The 23,382-nt window shown below is 56.9% G+C and overlaps 1 protein-coding gene across 2 annotated transcripts in view; it reads left to right on the top strand.

Annotated features, from left to right (window-relative positions):
- Positions 1–20,737, top strand: part of KIAA0040 (KIAA0040 ortholog) — a 28,691-nt gene extending 7,954 nt beyond the window's left edge. Inside the window, exons 1-2 of one of the 2 annotated variants that reach the window (XM_037034982.1) lie at positions 9,133–9,518; positions 19,576–20,737. In XM_037034982.1, coding sequence (XP_036890877.1) covers positions 19,668–19,973 — 306 coding nt within the window. In that variant the 5' untranslated portion in view covers positions 9,133–9,518; positions 19,576–19,667 and the 3' untranslated portion in view covers positions 19,974–20,737. Of the gene's footprint in view, positions 1–9,132; positions 9,519–19,575 lie in introns of those variants that run through there. The other variant, XM_037034980.1, reaches the window with a different exon arrangement.
- The last annotated feature ends 2,645 nt before the right edge of the window (positions 20,738–23,382 follow it).

Here is a 23,382-nt window from a genome sequence, read left to right as displayed (position 1 = left end):
GATGAAGAGAATATCTGGGTGAATTATAAGTCCTTTGGGTGTGACTGAGTAGGAAGCAACAGGTGACAACGGTCACATTTATGGAGTGTGGTACGCACCTGCGTGTGCCGGACGCTGCGCTAACCCCCTCACCTCCTCCTCCCTCCCGTTTAACCCTCATGACAGCTCAGCTACTATGCCTGTTTCACAGATGAGGAAACTGAGGTCTCTGCCAAGAGCTAAGTGCCCTTCCCCTGGCTCCGGTACTGTTTTCTTTATAAACCTTGGTGACCGTCAGTGAGGTCTGACTCTCCCCCAGTCGCCCTTGGGTGCTGCTCTCCGTTGTGCTCCCAGCATATAGCATCCAGTATATAGCAGCTGCTCATTAAACACAGGTTCGCCGACAGACACAGGCCCATCTGCTTCTGCTGGGGGAACTTCCAGCCCCCCGTCACACTGGCATGGGACTCCGATGGCAGAGTCCTCGATGTCCACTCATAGATGCTCTCAAAACAGATGTAGCCCAGGGGTCAGGGAAGGGAGACGGGCAGACGGACAGTGAATGGGGGGCCAGGCTTTGACCCAGGCTTGTCCACCTAACGGGGTAGCGCCAGTGGGGCGGGAAAGAAGTGGGAATGTGCTTCTGTTTCCTTCTGGGAAGCTGTGAAGGAAACAGAATCTATTCCCTGGTCACATCCACCTCGTGGGCTTCCGATGTGCAACCTCTGGTAGAGGTTTGTCCCTTGGACAAAAGCCTCATTTGGTGTCTACCAACCTTGTGCTAAATGGCAGCAATATTGCTGCATGGGTAGGCTGAGAGTGTGTGTGCATGAGTGAGGGGGAGGGGTGAGTGTGAGTGGGGGGTCCCTTTGAACTGGAGCCACTGGAACCCACTTTGTGTACCCTGTGACCCGAGTCGAAATCAGGATCGCCACCAAACTTCAGAATATACAAAGGGGTAAAGTGTGTTCCAAGTCGGGGGAAGAAGGACGTGGACTCCTTGTCTACTGAAGTTTTCTTGCACAGTCATTTTTTTCATGACCAAACATAGAAAACTGCCCGTAAGGACCTCTGCCCTGCACATCGCCAGTCACCCCCAGCTCCGTCCCTGGACTCCGGAGGAGGGAGGGCCAGCGTCCCAGAGCAATGTCCCTTCTCCTGGGCCACAAGCTCGGGCACCTCCCCACCCCTGCGGCTGGGCTGTTCCATGGACTAGAGCTGTGGGCTGGAGGGAGTGTTGGAGAGTCGCCATGGCAACAGCAGGAGCTTGGAAGCCTCCAGCGCTGGCTGGAGCCCGGCCCCCTGGATGGGACTCCCTCTCTGAGCCAGCTGCACTTTCCTGAGCAGCCTGGAACCCCATCTTCCCATCCTCCTCGCACTGAGTCAGCCATTCTCCCTCCGGGTCCAACCCAGATCGCGCCCTCCTTGAAGCCTCACCCAGAGTCCTCCTTGGAGCTCACAGCTTCCTCCGTGCTGCTCCCGTAACCATGTGTTTGTGTTCCCCTCGGGGCCCTTAACTAGCCATGCTTTCTTGTTCCTGTCCCGGGCGCATCCATTTCCTCAGCAACAACAAAAAAACCAATTCCACGAGTTCACAGTCTGTACCTTTAACTCCCTTTGGACCCCCCGGCCCAGGTGGTTGGCAGGGGCAGCAGCGCCTGGGAAAGCCTTAGACACGAGAGTAGGGCCCGGTCCTCCTGCACCAGGTGGGCGCCCAACGCCTGTGCAAGGAACTGTCTGCAGCTGCACCGCGGGCAGGAGATGACACGGCCGTCCTTGGCCCCTCCAGCCTCATTGCATCGACGACCCAGGCTCAGGGAAGGAAGGAAGCAGGGCGGAGTGTCCCTCCCTTTCTCAGGGAAATAATGGGAAAAGCCTTATGCAGTAATAACAATGAGACAGCAAGACGCTGAGCGCTCCCCACATGCTGACCTGACGCAATGGTCCTGATGGTCAGGAACCACCAACGAAATGGTCATCCAGGGACATCGAAATCCCAGGAACACTGCCGGGCGGACCAGAATCCGACACCACACCTCAATTCCACAGGAGTCATGTCAACAATATTCAGGATGGACCCCCACCCCGAGAGACTGATGCCCATCTCCTCCGGAGGCCAGCGCTCACGGGTGTCAGGCCTCCCTCGGTCATCTCTGCCCTTGGCACTGACAGCGTCTCTGGAGGTTCAGAAGGAGCCAGTCACCCAGAGAGGCCTGCAGGGTCCACTTACACCCTGGAACGCCCACAGATACTGGCATCTGAGCCCAGGCTGCGGGAGTTCTCCCAATCCAGAATGTTGACATTCCAGTGGGTGGCTGGTTTTCCCCTGAGTATCTTCTGCCTGCCCACAGTGCCACGTGTGAACCCAGGAACCCGCGGGGCAGAGTGAGGTGGCCACCGGACACCTGGGGGAGAACGGCCACATTGTCCCGGTTAGCTGTGAGCGAGCCGTCACTCCCTCACCTATAAAAATGTTCACTCATTAATTCGAGAAATATTTTCCAAGAGCAAAACCTGCCCCAGCAGTTGGGAATGCCGTGAGGGGGACCGACCTGCAGAGAAAGGAAGAGCGACTACTGAGTAAACACTGAGCCTACAGGAGGCTATTGTCTGGGGGGGACAGCGTGGGGCACCGGGAGGGCTCCCCAAGGGGAACGTGAGTGGGGCCAGGGGATTCCGGGCGGCGGTTGGGGAGGGGCTGGGGGAGGCTGGGGTTCCAGATAAAGCAGCTCATGCGAGGCTCCAAAGGACAGAGACCACAGAGCCCGCGGACCCCGAGAATCGAAAGGGTGTTGCTCAGCCGGAGTGACTGGTTGCCATTTGCTCATTTTGCTGGTGCTTTTTAGGGGTCAGCACCTCCCACTGAGAAAGCAGGAGACCCGAATCCCAGGCCCTCGGCCCCTGACCAGCTCTGCTGTCTTAGAAGAATTTGGAACACGCTTCTGCTCTTCAGTTTATTCATCTGTGAAAAGGCCAAGGAAGCCTTCCCCTGCTCACGTGACCGGGGACTGAATGGAGAAATGTTTGCAAGAGCCTTTAAGAAATTAAGATGAGTTATCAGTTCAGGGTCCTTGATGGACCTTCCCCAACCACAAACGGACAGCGCCAGCCGGGCCTGGTGTCAGCGGAAGACCGGGGAGTGATTACAGCGCAGCTTTCAGCCCCCCTCCCACCCCAAGGGAGCAGGAGACAAATAGTCGTTTCTTTCTGATTGGTTTGGTGATATTTCATTTCAGTTCATAATCAGATTTTTGTCTAAGGCAGAAAGTAAGCTATTAATAAAAGTTTTTCTTTCTTTTTTTTTTAAAGATTTTTTAAAATTTTTACAGAGAGGGGAAGGCAGGGAGGAAGAGGAGAGAAACATCAGTGTGTGGTTGCCTCTTAATGTGCCCCCTAGTGGGCACCTGGCCTGCAACCCAGGCATGTGCCTTGACTGGGAATCAAACCAGTGACCCTTTGTTTCTCAGGCCAGTGCTCAATCCGCTGAGCCCAGGAGGGGCCTTAACCCTGCACCATCCCCTGCTCTGGCCCAGGCGTGACGCACTTTGACTGACGAGTGAGCTCAGGAAGAGAATGTGGCATCCAAAACACCAACACTGCTATGTCCCCTGCTCACCAGCTTTGGGGACCTCCCTGGGACCCATGACACCTCTGTCCGGCCTTCACAGCTGTCTGTAATGTCCCCAGCCACACCTGGAGCACCTCATCCCGCGCTCTTTCTCAGATCATTTCTGCACTGCCACCCCAATGCCACACTCCGCATGTACCGGCCTCTGAGCCTCTGCTCCTGCTGCCCCTTCCTCCCCAGTGCCCCCAGACCTCCCTCTTCCTCTGAATGTCCAGTCCTCCAGATGGTGACTTGCAGCACAGGGCGCAGCACAGCCTGCATCTCCTCTGGGTGCCCGCCCCCTTTCAAATCCCAGCCAATATCGTCCCCTTTCCTTTCCCATTGTGTGTGCACTTAGGATTTTCTGATATTCGCTTTAGCCTCTAATGGCTGTGACTGTTTTTGGAATCCAGCTCAGAAGGGCACCTTTCATTTACAAAGAACTCTCATGATATTATTAACTGACTTTTACCACCACACTGGATGGTGAGGAAGTCAGTGGGCTCATTAGTTTCCCATCTTAGGCATGAGGAACCCGAGGTTGAGGGTTCAGGGTTTGCACCATCCACTGGCAGGAGAATTCAAAGTTTCAAGAAGAAACTCTGTTCAGATAGGAACCTGTTCCTGCACCTCTGTGTTCTCCCTCCTCGCCGTGTTGGTATAAACTCAATACACATAGTGTAAACGTAACTAGCATTTCTTGATATAAACATCCATGTGCAGCTTCAGGAAACATAATTCAAATGGCACTTTTATGGATGCAAATAATTGTCATCTGTACTATCAGCCTCTTCATATACAAGAACAATATGCGTGCAGCATCATTTTTATATGTGCCAAGGGAGCTTCGAACTTACTCTGCACAAACTCCCCCCCCCCAATCAGGTCATCCAGAGGTCAGCAGCAAATTCGGCACTGGGGCCACTGCCACCAGGCAGAGGAGGATCGAATGTGCTTCTCAGAGCTGGCTCCGCAGGGCGGACACGCCCCATGCCCAGCCAGCCCTGAGAAGCCCGGGTCACCTGACACAGGGAGGATGCAGGTTGCCCAGCACTGCGGTCCAGCCGGGTGACTGCCTCCGGGTAGGGGTGGGGGCATGTCCATCCATCCGTCCGTCCATCCACCCACTCTGGTTGGGAAGCAGGAAGCCCTCCACACACAGGAGCAAATTTCCCAAGAGCGTCAAGCCCCTTGGACTGCCTGCAGATTGGAGGGGTCCCGTTTTTGCCAGGCCCCCATTGATTCTGCCTGGACTCATTCCAGCTGGGACTCTAAGTCTCTGAACAGGTCCTAACAGCCCAGCAGCACGCACACGGGCGCTGTCTGCTTTAACTCAGCGTGTCGGCTGACTTTAGAAAGTGTGGGCCTGGGGCAGATGCTCGGGACTAAAGGGCCGAGAGGACAACTGTCTCCCTCCGACCTCATCCCCAGTGTCCTTCCGTCCAGGCCACACACGCAATAGCTTTCTTGTGTGTTTGTCAGACGTTGTCCCCATTTTGGAGATGGTGGGACAGAGGCCCACAGTCACCGAATGCCCTTCCCAAGGACACAAACGCTAAGTCACGGGTGAGACTCTGAGCCAGCTCCTCCGGCCAGGGCCCATGAGCTTCCCCACTCCCCCGGTCCTCAGGCAACTGTTAGCCAAGAAGTCGGGCCTGTGACCACCTGCAGGAGCCTGAACAGATACAACCGGAGAAAAGTCGAAGCCAGAACTGTGGCCCTGCGGGCTCTCCCTGGAGGAGGGAGCACCATGAGGACACCTGTCCCCTCCTCTGGCTGCCCCAAGCCAACCTCAGGCCCCAGGGGCCCCTCCTGACGGGCAGAGCCAGAGCCACACATTCAGAGCATCCGCTCTGTCAAAACAGTCCCACCCGGTGTCCTATTTCTTCAAGCCCCTGATACTTTTGAGTGTTCGTCTGATTTTAAAAATGTATTCTGGGCTGCCCACGGGAGATAAAGCCTGCAGGCCCCCACGCAGCGAGGCCGTTGTGCCCTGAGGCCGCCCTGCAGGGGAAGGGAGAAAGGTCTGCGTTCTCTGCCTCATCCTCCCACTCCCAGTGGCCCAGGTGGTTTCCAAAGAGTCTGCCATAGAGCTCTCAGGTCTCCAGGCAAGGACGGCACAGAGATGGTGGATGTGGAGGGGTGCGGGGTGAGGCCCAGGAGAGGGGGTGTGTGTGTGCCCGTGCATGTCGACATCCGCAGGGCTACCCCTCCGCCCCCACACAGTTCCCTGCTTAAGCAGGTCCTCCCGTCCTTCCTCCCACGTCACTTATCTGCAGATACCGCAAGGCCCATAGCCCCCTTTGGGAGGGGCGTTCCAGGGGTGGAGAGGAAGGCATTGGGGGGCCAGGGCAGGCAAACGGAGGGGACCGGGGACAGGGCGAGGCTAGTGGCCATTCCCGAGTGTCTCTGTGACAGGAGCCTGGCAATAACAATGTATTAGCACAGAGGCATCGAACGCAGCATCTGACGAGACTGAGAAAATGCCACCCGTTTCAGAGAAAGAGGGGGCCGCGGACCTGAGTGGGTGCTCAGGGACCACTTTGGGACACTCACACAGGTCCTCTGCATGCACCGGCAATGACTTAATCAAAATTGGGGGGAAAGGTGGGGGGTAATCTTCATTTGACCTGAGGGATGCAGATTTGGACTGGAGCAGACAGGATGTGAACACCCCCCACGCCAACCCCCGCACTGTCGGCTCCTCTGGAACGAGGTTATTTCTGCTCCCTCCCCTCCATGGTTTGGCCTTTACATTTTAGGCCCTACCATTACAGCAAGGGAGCTCTGGGCTTGTAATTGTCCTGACCTTCTGTTAACATTCAACGAAGGGAGGAAATGGGGAGGAAAATAAAGCCGTATCTGTATTGCTGTGGAGTTGCATAATTGTACATTTTTGCCACTCGGTTAGTTTCCGAGTATCCCGGCCGACCCACCTCTCCCCTTGACCGCCGCTGAGGAAATCAGCCGTTTGGTGATTGCCGCTAAGTCTGCGGAATGCTGAGTTCCCGTCTGCAATGTTAAGCCAAATTTTGCAACTTCAAATTTAAGGTCTATTTTTTTAATTACCACCTGTGTGGGAGAACCAGAATCACACAAGGGCTTGGTTGTCTTCTTGCTTTTTCAAAAAACACTCTTTCCCTCCAAGAGGAGATGACGTGTGAAGACTCAGCCATCAGGGACTGAGCCTCCCCTTATTCGTGGAAGGGGGAAGGCACCACCCTGCACCCCCCCCTTTACCCACCCTCCTGCTCAAGGTGACCTCAGAGCTTGGGCTCACCATTGCTAAAAATAAAACTCTACCTAAGCACTTACCACACCCACCCACACACGCTCCAAGCCCTTACCAAATAGCTTTGAAAAATAAAATGAGAACCGTACAGCCAAGGAATTGCACAGTAACCACGGCTACAGGTTTTATTAGCACTAACACCAGGATGTGGTCGGATCAGATACACGCAGATGGCGAACGCAAGTGCGCGTGGCTGTCACTGTGTGTGTCCTCAAACCTCCCCTTAGAGATGGGGCTTGTGATGATGTAGATTCACAATGGGGGGGGGGAGCGGGGGTCTGTAACCAGGCAGTGTGGGCAAGAGCCTCCCGAGCTCCTGTCTCAGCTTTAATTCAGTTTTTTCCACCTGATCCTCTACCACGCCACTACCTTGCATCTAGATGGCAATTCTCCCTGCTCTGTGTCCTTTCTACACTCGTGTTTTTTGTGTTCTTCACAACAGTCTTTGGATGTATCTCAGCTGCTTGATAGCTTCGTAGCTCAGAGGAGGGAAGGGCTCAGGAAGTAGAACTAATGGGACCAAGGCCAGACGCTGGGAGGACGACTGGACGAGACTGGGACGGGGCCCTCTGACTGCGGGCTCGCTGGTCCTTACCCTGCCCGCCTCCGCCACCCTCCGGCATCGTCCTGGGGGTGTTGTGATATGTGTTCATGGCTCCTGCAAACACCCTCCTCCTTGTCGCCTCACTGATTAGCCAAAGACCAGGGTCAGGCCCCCCAGGCTGGAAAGGAGGGTGTGCCTGGCGCCCTCACTTCTCTATGCCCAGCCCCCTAGGTGGCCCTCCCCTCTCCACATGCCACGGCACCAAGGGCGGGTGGCCTGGTCCCTACTGCACAGGAGTGTGTGGTCCAGGGCCACGTGTGTGCAGTGCCCTCAGAGACCAGGTAGGGCACAGGACCAGTAGAGCAGGCAGGGGGACAGGGTGGGGGTGGAGGGAACAGAGGTCTACCGATCCTCTCTGTAGGGGAAGACAGCGTGGCCAGTGTTGAGGCCAGCGCAAATAAACAAAGATGTAAAGGGGCCTGTGAGTCGGGTGTTATCCCCAGTGCCCACTGTCCCACGTGGTGTCACTCTGCACATTTGGCCCTACGAAAACACGAGCGTCGAAGCCACAGAGAGCATCATAATTAATCAGGATTGCGTCCACCGGGCGCAGGCTTTCAAAACTGGCTGGTGGGGGAAGGAGCGACTGAACACCCCTCATCCCAGAAGACAGGGTCTGGAGACTCAGGAGGAGGCTGGCTGCGTAGACGGCGGTCACAGCAGGGTCTTAGGACTCAGATGGGACTATAGTCAAACTTCTTCGGTAGTTTAGCAGGTGCATGGCCTTGGGCAAATCACTTAATCCCCAGTAGCCTCGCTTTGCCCATCTGTATAATGGGAACACAAAAGCCCACACTCTGGAACGGGCTGCATCTACCAAACCTTGGTTAGGCACACCACGTTGCGCCCTTAGAACACAACGAATGGCAGGTTTTTGATGCGACAGACCCTCCCCTGTCCCTGTGAAAGGTGATAAGCCAACGCTCTGTTCTGAGGCTCTGGCCTCCTGAGGGGTATCTGTGTCAAGAGAGGCCCGGCAGAGGAAAACAAGTGCGCATTCTCGCTGGAATGAAGAGGAGAAAGCTGAGAGTGACGGACAGAACAAGGCACCCCTGAGAAACTGGATCCTGGAGGTCGGAGGGCTGAAAGAGAGGCGCGGCTGGGCATGAATGGACCTTCAGCAAGAGGGCAGAGGGCCAGCCAGCGTGTCTGCCCTGGTTCCCTCGGAGTCAGCTGGCTCACCCTTTAAACCAGTGTGGGGAAACTGACCCAACCCTGGTTACGACAAAACAATTTCTTAAGTGGCTCTTTTCACCTTCCACACAGTATAAGCGCTATAATAATAAATGTAGTGTTCTGTTGTTTTCAAGGCTATTGTAAGGCACCCACTGTGCAAGGTACACTTAAGCTGCATGCTTTCCACACATGGTATCTTTTTTATTCTTCCCAGCAATGCATTCATTCATCCACTCACTCACTCACTCATTCATTCATCCACCCACCCATCCATTCATTATCCATTCATCCACTCATCCACCCATCCACCCATCCATCAATCCGTCCAACAAACCCTTGCTGCCACCCACTTGCTATGAGGCACGGTGCTGGGTACTCAGGTTAACACGAAGCAGCACAAAGGATGAAACACCCGACCCTTTGAGACGTGCGCTCATACCGATTTGCAGGGGAGAAAACAGAAAACGTGCTTAAGTGAATGTTGCCCAGACTCCACACGATGTTAGTGGAGAAGGCAAAAGGCTTTGACTACGAGTGTTCTGACTCAGGAGAACACACACCAGAAAATTTCCTTGATGATCTCAGAGACGGACATATGAGGAAGTTGTTGACTTGCTAACAGGCTGGAGAGACTGACTGCACTCACTCATATTTAGCACGGTTGGAATTTCCAGTGGAGCAGACAGGACCAAGCGTCGCATCCGAAGGGCGACCGAAAAAGACTGACTATTGGCAAAGTCCATGGCGTGGACCCTTTGGAGACAATGGAATTAGGATGAAAAGAGAGAAGAGGATGCAAAGAGGAACAGAGATACAGTGGCGAGAGATTCTTCCATAGCAGAAAGGCAGGGGAAACCCAGGTAAAAAACCAAAAACCTTTGTCGGCTCTTTCCACTGTTCTGAAGGACTCTCTAATAATTTTCCTGGCATAGTCTTTGAGTAGAGATGGTGTCTTGTGCCTCCCCTGCACTCCCTAGCATAGCTTAATTCATCCCTGATTAATTGAAAGACTGACTCATTGGAACCTGGAGTGAAATGAATGGAGCTTTTAATTTTCTCTTCTGCTGAACCTGAAATAGGGCACATCGTGATTAGGGAAGGATCCCCCGTTATCAGAAAGTCCCAGCTACCCCGAGGCCTCCGTGGCTGAGCAAGAGGAAGGTGGGCAATCACTGAGGGGCTGATAAAGCCCGCACCCCGGCTCCCTGCTGCTTTCAGAGATGGGGGTTTTCTTGATCATTACTTCCTCCCGAAATGAATTAGTTGGCTGAGGACTAAATGGCGGGTCACTGTCATCCAAGTCTGGCCACAGACAAGACTGACAGTCACTGTTCTAGGCCCTTTGTCACTCCTGCTCTCCCTCCCCAGTGACCTGGGTTGACTGAAGAACACTTTTTTTTTTTTTTCCCCCAAGATCCCTGTTCTTTGAGGACCCCTAGGCTCACTGGCGTGACTTCATTCATTGGAGTCAGGCTCCAGGCATCCAAACAGAGCAAGACGGGCACAGGCCCCGTTCTCCCTGAGCTCATCTTGCAGCCCAGGACCACGGTCACAAAGGGTGTAAGCCAAAGTGACGAGAGCGCCACACGTGAACGGGAAGTTTCTCCTGCCAGGGCCCCGAAATGGGAAGGTCTGGAGTGGCTGGCGGGATGCTGGGTGAAGAAAGACCTCTGGGAGGGGCAACAGTGGAGGTTACTCTAGCAGAAGTGCACTTGAACTGAGCTCCGAACGTGAGGCACAGTCAGGCATCCCACGAGCTGAGAGACAATGTGCGGAGGGGACAGACACGGTCCTGGGGGGCGGGCAGGCCGGAAGTAAATAGGCGTGTCCGGGGCTTGGGGGTGGGGTCTGATCTGGCTCTCGGTGGGAGACAGGCCATGCAGAGGGAGCAGGAGCACGAGAGGCCGGCTGGGAAGCTGTCACAGTGATCGGGCGAGAGATGGGGGTGTCCGAGCCAGAGAAGGTGGAGAGGCGAGCGGATTCTGTGTGGGTTCTGGACAGGGAGCCAATGGGCCCAGCTGACAGGGCGGAGGTGAGAATGATAACAGCACCACAGGCTGGTGGATCAAACAGCAGGCTTGCGCTGTCTCCCGGTTCTGGAGGCTGGAAACAGGAACTCAGAGTGCCGGTAGGTCAGTTCCCTCTCGAGACGGCAAAGGAAGGATCCGTCCCAGGCCCCTCTCCCTGCTTCTAAGTGGTCATTGTCTCTCATGCCTCGTCCCCTGGTCTTCCCTCCATGCATGTCCGTCTCTGTGTCCAAATTTCCCCTTTTCATAAGGACACCAGTTGTATTAAACTGCAGGCCCTCTTTACTCCAGTATGACCTCATCTTAACGAAGAACACCTGCAAAAATGCTGTGTCCAAAGAAGGTTGCATTCTGAGGTCCTGGGGGTTAGGCCTTCCCACGGCTTGGACCATATAAATCGGGGGGCAGGGCGTCACTCAAGCCATAACCGGGGAACCAGGACACACAGTCAGCCTTCTGCTTAACCCTGGCTGGGAAAGAACTTGTCCTTCCATCACTGTGTTTATATGGCATTAACTGGGCACAGAGCGAGGCTATGACATCACAGACGGGTGGGGCCACGGGGGATCGGGAGCTTGTACGAGGCCAAGAGGGGCTGAGGAAATGAAACAACTGTAATACACGAATATAAGGGCCTTGGTAGGTTATTGACTCTGTGGAGCTCAGAAGAGAAACGACTCTGTCTAGGAGGGTGGGGGACTGAGGGCCCCCGTAACTAGAACCTTCCAGGAAGATGGAACAGCATGTGCAAAGCCCACAAAGGGAGAAAGCAGGAATGTTTGGGAGAACTCAGGGCAAGTGGGGCCATAAGGGGGTAGAGGGAGATGAGGCTGGGATGGTGGGGCATAGGGGTGGTGCCCACCACGAGAGCTCTGTCCTTGCAAAGATGAGGCTGAGCAGGGTTGTGCTCACACGCGGTTTCAGAAAGAGGAGCTGGAGGGAGGAGAACCAGAGCCACCCTGAGGCTCGGACAAAGGCGGTGGCACCTGGCTTCCCAGGCCCTGCTCTCTTTCACCTCATGCATGCACAGCGCCCTCACGAGGTGGGAAGCCCATGTCGTTGGCCACAGCTCACGGACCAGGGCACTGCCCCACCCTCCACCCCCCACCTCGAGTTCCCAACTCCTTCCCACCTCGGAGCCTCGTCCTGCTGGGCCTGCCACTGGGGGGTGCCTCTGGGCTCTGCGCGTGCTCGATCCCCTCAGACCTCGCTCAGTGCCACATCCCCCCTGCCCAGGGCCATGCCGGCTGTTGCCTGGGTAGCCCTGACAACGCATCGCGGCATATCTGTGCGCAGTTTATCATCTGCCTTCTCCCTGCAGAAAGAAAGCAGGTAGCTTCACCACTTCTATGTTGCTCCTGACTGTACCCCCAGGCGGGGGGCTCATGAGATGCAGGGCCAGGGAGACACAAGGATAGCATGGAGTAGGGGTGGGGAAGGCGGCATGGGTCCGACTCAGCCTGAAATGGGGGACCCAAGGAGCAAGGGGGAAGAGGCTGTGCGCGCACAATGCTGCTCTGTGCGGTGTCTGTGTCATTGTTCTGACCTAGTCACTCTGCAAATGGATGAGGCCTTGAGGAAGCGTTTCCTGGCTGTGGGGCAACTACAGGGAAGGGAGAGAAAGTGCCTTAGTTGGGAGGAAACCTCAATGATCAAAGCCGTAGGCCCAGAACCATCCCAGGTTCTCCAGAGGCCAACAAACCCTAATGAGCTAACCAGCCTATTAGGTTCTCACCAGGCTTGGCTCTGGGAGGTGCCAGGTCCGAGACTCAAGGACTTCCCAGAGGCCTGCCCTGCGATCCACTCCCCTTCACAAATGAGAAACCTGAGCCCCAGACAGCGGTTGCCTGAGGCCATACAGCCAGCAAGCAGTGGGATCAGGACTCGAACCCAGGAACCAGGGTCCCCACAGTAGCGCCCTGAAGCACTTCGCAAAACCCCTCTTGGGTCTGAGCTGCACTTTGGGGGAGTCGCCAAGCCACCGTGCCATGGTTATGGTCATTACCAACTTTTTGTCACTTGGGTTAGTTGGAGAAGGCTAATCGCTGCAGCAAAGAATCCTTCCGTCTCAGAGGCTGCGCCCAACCGAAGTCCGTCCCTCACTCCCCCCACTGTTGACTGCGGTCGGCAGGCCCGCTGGGCTCCACAGCCCGTCAGCGACACCATCCACCACAGCCACCCCAGGGGCCTGGGAGTCCTCCCGACACAACACGAGGACCCCGAGCTCCCTAGGCCAGAACTCAGTCACACAACCCCACACAGGTGTCCCGGGAGCTGAGGGGCGGGCATCTTGCCAATGCTGCCTGGGTGCTTATTTTTAAGGACTTTTGTAGGGAGACCAGGCTGGAGGAGGTGCCAGGGGCTGAAAGACCTTGATTCTGGCCCTGACTCCACCCACTGCCACCCGTGTGTCCAGCCTCCTGTCACCTCCTGTTCCTTATCAGCATGGTCTACCCACCACACGACTCATCTCCGCCTTCTTCCAGTTCAGAAGGTCTACGTGATAAAGCAGCATTTCATTGTTTTTTTAATAATCACGGTGCTTCCATCAACTCTACACTGACGATCGATGTGTGCTTTTGTTCAAAATTGCCGCCATAATTATAACATTGCTACGGAGAGGAAAATACCATCCCCTGTCCTCGAACCCTCGGTGTCTAGTAACACAGCATGTGTGCATACTCCGAGGGGGGCAAAGCGGCCCCCACGTTGTGTCTGGACTAGTCACTTGAGGCAATTAACTGAACTGGGGAGAACACAGACGTCTATTGCATGGTGCCCGGGGCCAGGGGCCAGGGCCCAGTTGTGAACCTGATCCTTTGCCCGCAGATTATTTGCTGCGGTGTGACGACTTTGGAGTGAAACGGTACTTAATCTGGTAGAGGGCACCTGAGCACGCCAGGCGAGCGAGGTGAGACCCGTCAACAAAACACCCCCCAGAGCCGCAGGTCAATAACTACGGACTGAGGGTCCACGGCACCCAGGCTGCAGCAGCGTGCCACGTGAGCGCCACCTCAGCGGGGTTTGTGAGGACGGCACGGTCCCCCGGAGACAGGCAGGGGCACCGGGTAGAGACTGTTTGATGCAGGTCCTATTTTAGAGAAAATCAATGCCCAGACTCGATGACCAGAGCGGGACTGGGACTAGAAGACAGGGAGCCAAGCCCAACCCAGGGGACACTTCCTCATGTCCCTCTCCCGCCACACCTGCTGGAGAACACCCGGGCCAGGCCACGCGTCCGCCCTCGGGCGCCACCCTCACCCGGTCTCAGCTGCCTCTGGCCCCGAACTACAATCGTCGCCTCCTTCCACGGCTGCCTGCGACAGCCTGTGTCTCTCGCCTTGGTGACAGTGCTGCTTACAAACAGACCGATCAGGTCCGCTGCTTGTATAAAACCTATGGCCCAACAGCAAACAGTAGCCACCGACACGGCTCAGAGGCCCCGTGGCTGAGGGGCCGCCTACCTGGTGGGCCTGGGTCACCCCGCTGTCACGCCACTCGTGGCCGCTGCCTCCAGCCACATGGTCCTTTCTGGTTCTCTTCAGGGGGAGCAAGGGGCTCGGTTGCTCATCTGAAAAAAAGCACAACAAGCACATCGTTCCTCTGTGTTCCCAGACCTGCAGGGACACTGGTCAGCGACCAACCACCCAACTCCCCCTCTAACCTCCAAGGCTCTTCACCGGAAACAGCGTTTGCGGGTTGGAGGGAAACCTATCGAGCCTGTTACTTGCAAAGGCTCTACAGGAACTGAGTCGAGGCCTCTGGGCTTTTCCAGACACCCCCGTGGGTGTCTGCTGCTTGTGTCGTTCAGATCTTAGCAAAGTCACCCGCCAGAGTCTTCCCTGACTTCCCCCGGGCCTCTCCTAGCAACCCCGGGCCTACACTTTCACACGGGTCTGCAGGGTTCTTTGACGAGCATGAGGCGGCAGGGATCGGGCCGCAGGTCCTCGGATACCCAGCACCCAACACAGCTCCCAGCACGTGACATGCACCCTGTAAGCAGGCCCTGACCGAATGGCGGGGCGGACACCTGTCCCGATTGCCATTCGCTTTGAACCACTTTCCCCCCAAACCCACTCCAGGTCCGAGGGCTCACCCCTCCCACTAGGCTGCTCCGTGTCCCTGACACAGAGCTGGACCCCAGGACCCACCACTCGGTACTCTGTCCTCCCCCGAGATCCTTCCTTCACTCAGCACAAGACCCCAGGGCTCATGGGAAAGGACCGGTGGCCAGCCTGCCGACACAGCAGGATGGAACCTGACGATGCTCCTGGACCTCTCTTCTGACCTGCTGAATCGGGGTCTCCAGGAGAGAAGCCAGCCATCTGCACCTGTGATTCCCAGAGTAGCCAGGTGCCCACCATGCTATCCCAAAGGTGCTCGGTAAGGAGGTCAGCAAGCACAGCCGTGACCGCAGCCCGAGCCAGCCACATACACCCAGGAGTCTGCAGCTGCGGCACAGGGATCTCTGAAGGTTCGGGGAGTGAAGTGAACCACGCCCCCGCCTCACCCCACCCCTCACTAACGGGCTAAAGATTTGGAACACGGGCCACTGCGGAGCTGGTCTCAGGGATCTGCACTGGGTGCCATCGTGGACGGAATGTTTCCAAAAAGCACTTACGGGCCATCGGATACTACTCTACAGCTTGCACGTCTCACTGCATCTGATACACAGAAACGAGAGGCGGGAGCAAATGACAGCACCCCACCCCTGCTTGGGGGGCTCCAGAAGGACCACCAGTCTGAAGGCCAGCCCTGGACACAGCTCTGGGGCAGCTCCTGGTTCCCCAGGATGGATCTAGCCCTCCCTGGACACAGCCAGGGCTCCCAACACCCAGGACGGAGGCCAGGGCCTGCGGAGGGCCAGGTCCCCTCCCCAAGCCCCACGTCGTGAGCCCAGCAGTCCTCTGGCATCACCTGCGGACCAGCCACAGCAGGGAACTTCCCTGTGACCCCCTTTCTGCTGGAATGGGGTGGGGCCCATGGTCCTTTGGCAGCGAGGCTTGCGGGTGAGGGATAGAGAAGAAAAGCCCGAGGCTGTGAATCTGCTGTGACTCAGAGATAACCAACGAATTTACTGAGGGTGTCTCATCGCCTTTTGCAGTCCTACTAAGTGCACTGAGTACAATGAGGTCTTTTAATCCTCAACAGCATTACAGGGGAAGCTCATTAGCTCCCTTCTGTCGCTGAGGTTCGCTCACTCATCAAGGCCACAAAGATTGGGCCCAGGCTCCAATCCAGGTCTCGTGGCCCACGACCTTCATGCTCCTGGAACACCTCGCACGCAAGGCAGGTCAAGGTTTGTTGGAAGAAAGAATGAATGAATGACTCTCTCCCCACCTAGACACTGTGGAGAACACGGAGGTGAATAATTATGGTTTCAAGTCAACTGAACATAACCCCTCCCTCTTCTCTAGCCCCACCCCCACCCCCACCCCTACAACCACCATCAAACAGTCGGGTGGGTGGGCACCTGCATGGGTTTTACAAGAATTGATGAGTTGTCTCTCAGTGTCAGCAACAACCAGGAGCCAACAAAAGCTTTCCCAGAATGCATCTCTAAGGCCTGAGTGCGGTTCCTCATGCCAGACAGCCTGTAGAAGTTCTAACTTTTCATTCAAACCACCGAGGAGATATCTGATTGTTTCCTGGAAATGCTAATAATGCAAGGCTCATAAATACTCGTGAAACACTATAGATCAGCAGAGCTCAGCAGGTAACCTGGGGTGCGGGGAGCCTAGAAGAGAGTTTTTAGATTAAAACACATAAAGAATACCTTTCCACCAAATTTACCCCGGACCGGATTCCCAAATGTTAATGAATCCTCTCATTATATGGAGGAGAGCAGACTCGCATAAGTGCCTTTAGGACTCCGGAAGTGAATTATTGATTTCTCTTTAGCTTGACGAGCAATCTGTTTATTCAAAGGCTGTTTCAGGTGCCATGTGATAGACAAGTTTGAAACAGAGCCTGGGAGGGGGAGGAGGGCCTGGGACATTGGGATAAACACACAGTTCTAGTCCGTGCTTCTGTGTTAGCCACTAAGTACCCTCAGTTGGAATTTGCTGACGTTTGGCTTTTATGCCACGATCCCTCCACGATGCCAACTCCCCTGGGACATATGTGCGAGGTTCTGAGGTAGCAGAAACCGTATCTTTTTCCTTCGTTACCAAATCCTCGGCAGCTAATGCAAAGCGCAGTGCATCTTAGGTGCTCAGCACATGTCTGTTCGTGCGGAACTCCTTGAAAGCATTTTCCAGAACTCTTCGGCTCCTGCTCTCTTTCCCCGGAGGGCAGCTGTGGTCGCCAGGTCCTCTCCCATCACCTGGTGACAAAGCCCCCAGATGAGCTCGCCCTCGGGCCCTGGGCGGCCCCTGCGCTTCTGCCCAGCCTCTGAGCCTTCCTCTGCCTGCAACCTTTGGGTGTCCTTGACCCACACTTCTCTGTCAAGATGCTCCTCGCTTTTCAAGGTGCTCCTCAAGGGGCTCCACCTTCGCGGAAACTGTCCACCAATTTGCTGTCACTGTCTGACTGTCTAATTGGAACGGCAGCAATGCAGGGCAAAGAGACTCTGGCCCTGGGAGAGCTTCCGTGTAGGATCGAAGTAGAGAAAAGCACCCAAGTCTCTCACCGCAGAGCAGCAAAACCCCTCTCGACGGGCCGGATACTGCCGGGCCCGGGGCTGAGGCCAAAGCAAAGGTCATGGTGCAATGTGGAGACCAGCGGTGCGGCGTGCGAGGCCGTGAGTGGGCGCAGTGGGTTCCAGAGTTCCGGGCGGCTTCCCCTACTGGGGGCCTGTGGGCAGACCCACAGCAAGCTGTTCCCAGGTCCCCGGGGGGCTGTGCACTCTCAGACTAGCTTTCTTTGTTGCCTGTCGCATTACGTTTGGGCAGCCCCATGCTTCCCGCGAACCTTCACTTGGGCAGGGCCGGATTTTTGCTCTCCGCCCTGCCTTTGTGAAGCACTGGACAATGGGAAATCAGTCTCTCTGCCATCTTTGTCTACAACCGACGGGGTCAACATGTAGGTCAGTCCTGGGAGTCACCAAGTTAACCCATTGTCCTAAGATTCTCTACGCCCTGGGCTGCTTGCCTGGGAGAGGTTAACCCACACGGAGCCAGAGGCGGCCAGGAGCAACTGTGAACGGCCCACCCTGGAGGCACCAGGAGCCAACTTCCCAGCACAACCAGCCCCGCCACCCACTCGCTGTGGGACCTGTGCCTCCGGCCCCTCAGCTGCACGACTGAGGAGCAGCCGTAGCCACCTGGTAAGGCCGTCACGAAGACCAAATGATGAGGAGGCATCAAGCGACAAGTGCCAACTTACACTCTCACTGCCTCCCATGGGCCAAATAGCTCCACAGCAGGAGCCAGTTTAGGCAACGGCATAAATGGTGCCCTGAGGGTGCAGGGCCACTGGCCAGCAGCCCGGGACTGAGGTCCTGCGGGCTTTGAAGGACACGTGAGCCCTGGGTGCGAGGATGCCTACACCCAGGCATGCTGTCTAAGGAAAGAGGCCCGAGGACAAGCCCAGGGCGGCCACACATGCATGCTCCGGGGTGGGAAACAGGGCCCCACGGTGATTCTGGACCCCAGCTCCCGAGCACTTGATTGACAGTGTGCCGCCCTGCCGCTCAAAGGATGTAAGTCACAAGACGGAGATTAGAAAACTGTCAAGTGGAATAAATACAGCTACAAAGTAACATTATCATCCTCCATTCCTCCACCGGCCCAGCAGCCTTGGCTGGGTGTTGGAACACCCTGTCCAGGGTTTGGGGTGTTTGTCACCACTGTGTGTCCCCAGACATGTCACCCCCCACTCTGGGCCTCAGAGTCTCCATCTTTCAGTGAGAGAGTCAGTCGGGATGAGCGCTCTTGTCTGCAGCCTGAAAACCAAGGACTTCGACCTTTGGGTCCTGAGCAGTGTCCTACACCAACGGGTCTCTGACATTTTCCTGAATCATGCCTGGCCTCCGAGTCTCGTTTGGACACAAGAACCTGCGGACTCCAGACCTGAAGGAGCCTCTGAGAGCTTACCCTTGAGCGCCAAGAACAAAGGTGCGCGTGGAGAGGCGGAGGAGGAGCCAAAGGCAGACGGGCTGCTCCGGACCGGCAACCAGAGCAGAGGCAGCTGTAAGCTGGGCTCGGGGCAGGAGTGTGGGCGATCCTGGGGCCCCAGCCCCATTTCCAAGCACCGTGATGGAGCCTTTTCCATTGAAAAGGCCAGGAGGAGAGTGGGGAAAGCTTGGCTGAGGGACAGCAAGCAGACACAGGTGAGGGGGGAGAGGGAGACGGAAACAGGGAGAAGCAGCAGATGGTCCCCCAGCAGAGCACAGTGAGTCCTGTCAGGACGGGGGGGTGGGGCACGGAGCAGGGAAAGGGCGTGAAGGGACAAGGAGGAAGGCCGGAGTGAGGCTGGAGGAGGACTGACAACCTCACAGCCTGGAGAAGTCCAAGCCCCTCCTCCCCCGACAGGTACCAGACATCAACCTTCCTTCTGGCCCCTGAGCTTCCACAGGTGCTGAAACGGCGAGGCGTGTCTGTAGAAGGGGAGCTACGGAGCTGTCCTTGGGCGGGGGGTGTCCCACACCCACCCGGTGGGCTGCAGTGGAGGGACCGCTCTTACACAGGGCCCAGGGAGCCAGCCCCTGCCCCCCACAACACTGGCTGTACACATTGATTCATTTAGCCGACTACTGAGCCCCTTCTACAGACCAGGTTTGGTAGCCTCTGAATTTCCACATCCTGAGCCCCATACAGTGTGTCTCCAGAGTAAGAATCACCAAATGGAATGCGCGTTGACCGAATGCATGCCTCTATCTTGTTCACTGGGTCTCAGCATGACCCCAGTGACCACGCTTCAGTGAACCGTGTGTTTTCGCTCCCTCCAGGTGCCACCCACACCCACGGCCAGAGGAGGCGTGAGCTCCAAGCCGGCGAGGTCGTGTCTTCGAGCCCAGGACTTGGCAGTGGGCTGGGCGCCATGGAGAAAGTCAAGAACTTCTTCAGTGACATCTGGGACCTGCTCATGACCAAACACCAGGAGGGCCTCTTCAACACCATCTGCCTGAGCGTCATCCTGGCACTGCCGCTGCTGGTGGCCCTCACCCTGCTGTTCATCTGCTGCTACTGCTGCTGGAGCCGGGTGGGCAAGCGCGGCCAGCAGCCGGAGCAAAGCAAGGGGGGGAAGAAGAAAAAGAAGAAGAAGAAGAAGGGCGAAGAAGACCTCTGGATCTCCGCGCAGCCCAAGCTCCTGCAGATGGACAAGAGGCCATCGCTGCCCGTCTAGGGAAGCAGGGGTGTGTCCGCTGGTGGGGTCGGCCGCCCCGGCTGTGCACGAGGCAGGGAGCAGCGGCCCCTGATGGGTCACACTCACATCCACAGAAGAACTGCTCGAACAAGGAACAAACCTCGAATGGAGTGTCCTGGGGGAGGGCGGTCCCGGGGGGCGCACAGGGACAGTTCTGGGGTGCTACCTTGGCAGCGCTGTGCCCCATAGCCATGCTCGCTGCTGCAGACCCCCATGCCTCCCGCCGACTTCCGGCATGGTCCCTATGCAAAAGCACAATGAACACGTACCCATGCATGTTGACACGTCTCCTGATGCACACACACTGTGTGCTATCTGCTCTCACAGTAACAGCTTGTGGGAGGGGGGCCTGGTCGGATTCGGGCACGCGTGCTCAGTCCCAGGACCAGGCGAGGCTGCCTGCTCCTGTCCGTTCCACATGCCACTCAGGTCAGAGATGTGTGCTTCCCTCCTGCTATCCCTCCAAAACCTCTGGCTGGAAATCCTCCTCTTTGGACATTTCGGCAACCTGGTACAGTCCCCACTCCCGGTATATTGAGACAGACCTGCCCACCAAGGTCTCGTGCTCCTGCCCCTGTCCCTGGGAGGAAAGTGTAAGGTGGGGAAGCTCTGAATTCACCGAAAGCGGTTGTCCCAACCCCAACAGGGTCCACGTTGCCACTGGTAGGTGTCCCAACGGCCCAAGCCCCCTCTTCTCTTTGAGACGCTGCCCCCAGAACCACCGGGTAGGGTGCCCTCCTCCATGCAGAAATGCACGGTCTCTGGGTGGAGACTCCTGGAAAGCCAGGGGAACTTGGAGGTCAAGGCTACTCCCTTTCCTTTGCTGGGCTGCCCCGGGCACCTGTGCCGGGAAGTCAGTGCCACACCTGGGCGAGGAGGCTCCCACGGAACCACAGGTGTGAGGGGCGGGAAGGGGTTCAGACGATTGCTGACACAGCCTCCGTGGAAACGACTTCCTCGGGCTGTCGTCCCTGGAGGCGCGGTGCATTGCAGACAGGACGCAGGGGACGCAGTGTACATGACAGCAGGTTGAAGCTATACAGAGGTTTATCGATATTCATCTCGGGGTCCGGGCAAACACCTTGCACACAGGGGGGACTCCTCACTGCCTGCGATGCTGCAGGTTATGTGACGATGTGAAGGGTAAGCTTGCAGTGCCTTGCAGGGGGACTAGGCTGTCCCCCCCAAGCGACCGCCTAAGTGAGCCCACGCATGGCTGCAGCGGTTGGAGGCCAGGTGCTAAACTCTGCAGGGGGCAATTGCAGAGCCAAGGGGTGGGGGACACGTGTGCCCTGAAGCCCGTGAGGATGTGTGAACCAGGTCCTCAGTGGGGTGGGGAGCGTCTCCCCGTGGGCAGAAGGCAGGGGGGCCAAGTCAATCCACTCAGAGGGCGAGCTGGTCATCCCAGGGATGGGCAGTTCCCAACTCAGGAGCGGGCTGTGCTGTCCAAGTTCACTGGGCAGACAGGCTGGGCGGCTCTCCCACGGAAGCTGCACTAATGGTGAGGGAACTCAATAAAAAAATGCAGCTGAACCACGGTACTCACAGTAGCAGAGTCCCAACCCTAGGGGGCAGTGCAGAGGGGAAGGCACCCTGGTCGCTCGCTGGGGCTGTGAGTGCTCCAGGCCTGCAGGACCACTCCAGGCTGTGTGGGCCGGGCGCCAGGTGGGGACAGCCAAGGGACCCCGGGGAGCAGAGCTCAGGCCTGCGTACACTGTGGGACCAGTGGCGCTCACCCTGTCACCCCACGTGACTCCAAGTGTCCTGGGCACCGGGCCCCTCACTCCTAAACCCCTCTGACCAGAGAAAGCTACACCCTTGGTTCTCTGCCCCATGGTCACTTGGAGAGCTTGTCATGGAGCGTCTGACTGTCCCCTCGACAGCACAGGACGACCAGGAGTCTCCCCACACCTGTCGCTGACCACAGACGGGATGCCTTTCCTCTCTCTGCCTCTCAGGCCCCCCAAGATGAGGGACTTGGGGAGATGTGGCGGCTGGAGGTTGAGACTGGTGTCAGATGTGACCCAGGAGAGCAGATCACCAGGAACAGGTTGCCATGGCAACGGGCTGCTCATCTGAATTAAGAGCGGTCACTGTCATTGCAGTGACAAGGCCTCGGCCTGCAGGCGCAGCACTCAGGGTCCCAAACGGACCCACTTCAGCTCCCGCCACGAAACCCCTGAGACGCACATCTCGGCTGCTTCCACAGCCCGGGACCCGGCACCCCAACCCCGAGCGGCCTTGCGTCTCCCCACCCGGCCTCCCCGGCACCCCTCCCTGGAGCCCCTAGAACAGCTTCAGATCAGCGCCCAGGGCAGGAGGGGCCTCACAGTCCTGCTGAGTAAAGACATGGGTGCGTGACAGGATCTCGGGGCGGCTACCCTTCCCTTCCCCCTCCTCCTCCGTCCTCCTCCAGCCATCTCCACGTTCACCCCTTTCCTTCCCAGCCTCTGTCCCAGGTCTGCCGCCGGCAGCCAGGGTGCCTTGGTGGGAGCCAGCTTGGCCCATCGTGGGGGGCTCAGCTCATGAAGGGCAATGAGGACAGTGAAGGAGAGGCTCCCCAACCCAGCACAGGCTTGGGGCACAGCCCCTGGGGGTCTACACGGCATCCACTGAGCTGGATCCCACAGTCAGCGGAGGTCTCCCCGGCTGCTTGGGGGATTCGCTTCTGTATTTCTCCCGGGGGAGGGGGACAGAAGGAAAGGTCATGACCTTTTCAAGAAGAATGTAAATGACCCACATTGTACAGTATTTGTCAGTATTTGTTTTCTGGAAAATTCAAACACATCCACAGAAAAACTTATTTAAGTAAAATGCTTTGAAAATAAAACCCACGCCTGGCCTCCTCACTTGGCATTCGGTGTGACCTTCTCCCAGACACCACAAGGGGTGCAGTGACCCCCTCCCCGGGCTGCACAAGCCCAGTCATCCTGCCCCCGCCCCCTCGCCACCTACAGAGCACACACCTCCCAGCCAGGCACCCCCAGGAACATGCACGCTGTCCCTGCAGCAACCAGAGATGCGCCCTTCTCCCTTCAAGGCCGTCAGCCAGCCATGTCTTCTTAAAGGCAAAGTGGGGAATGGCAAAAACTTAGTAAGAAAAAAAGACCTATAAGTTAGTCCCAACCCGGGGAGGAGAAGAGATCAAAATCCTCTATAGCGGCTGCTTGGGGGGAGGGAGGAGGTGGAGACACATGTAGGTGTGTGTAAACATTCATCTTCCAAGTCAGCCACAGCTTTGCATTAGCTATGAAATGTCCTGGGTTAGAGGCCCCTGGCCCCCCTCGAGGACCCTCAGCTGGTCCTCTGCAGAGACCGTTAGGACATGCCAGCCGACAGAAGCAGGAATAATGGCGTTCTTCCATATCTGCACCATCCACCACGGTGC

The sequence above is a fragment of the Sturnira hondurensis genome, unplaced genomic scaffold (genome assembly GCF_014824575.4).
Source record: "Sturnira hondurensis isolate 20B ecotype Veracruz unplaced genomic scaffold, ASM1482457v3 Scaffold0022215, whole genome shotgun sequence".
Lineage (NCBI taxonomy): Eukaryota > Metazoa > Chordata > Mammalia > Chiroptera > Phyllostomidae > Sturnira > Sturnira hondurensis.
This window is presented reverse-complemented; position numbering and strand designations above follow the sequence as displayed.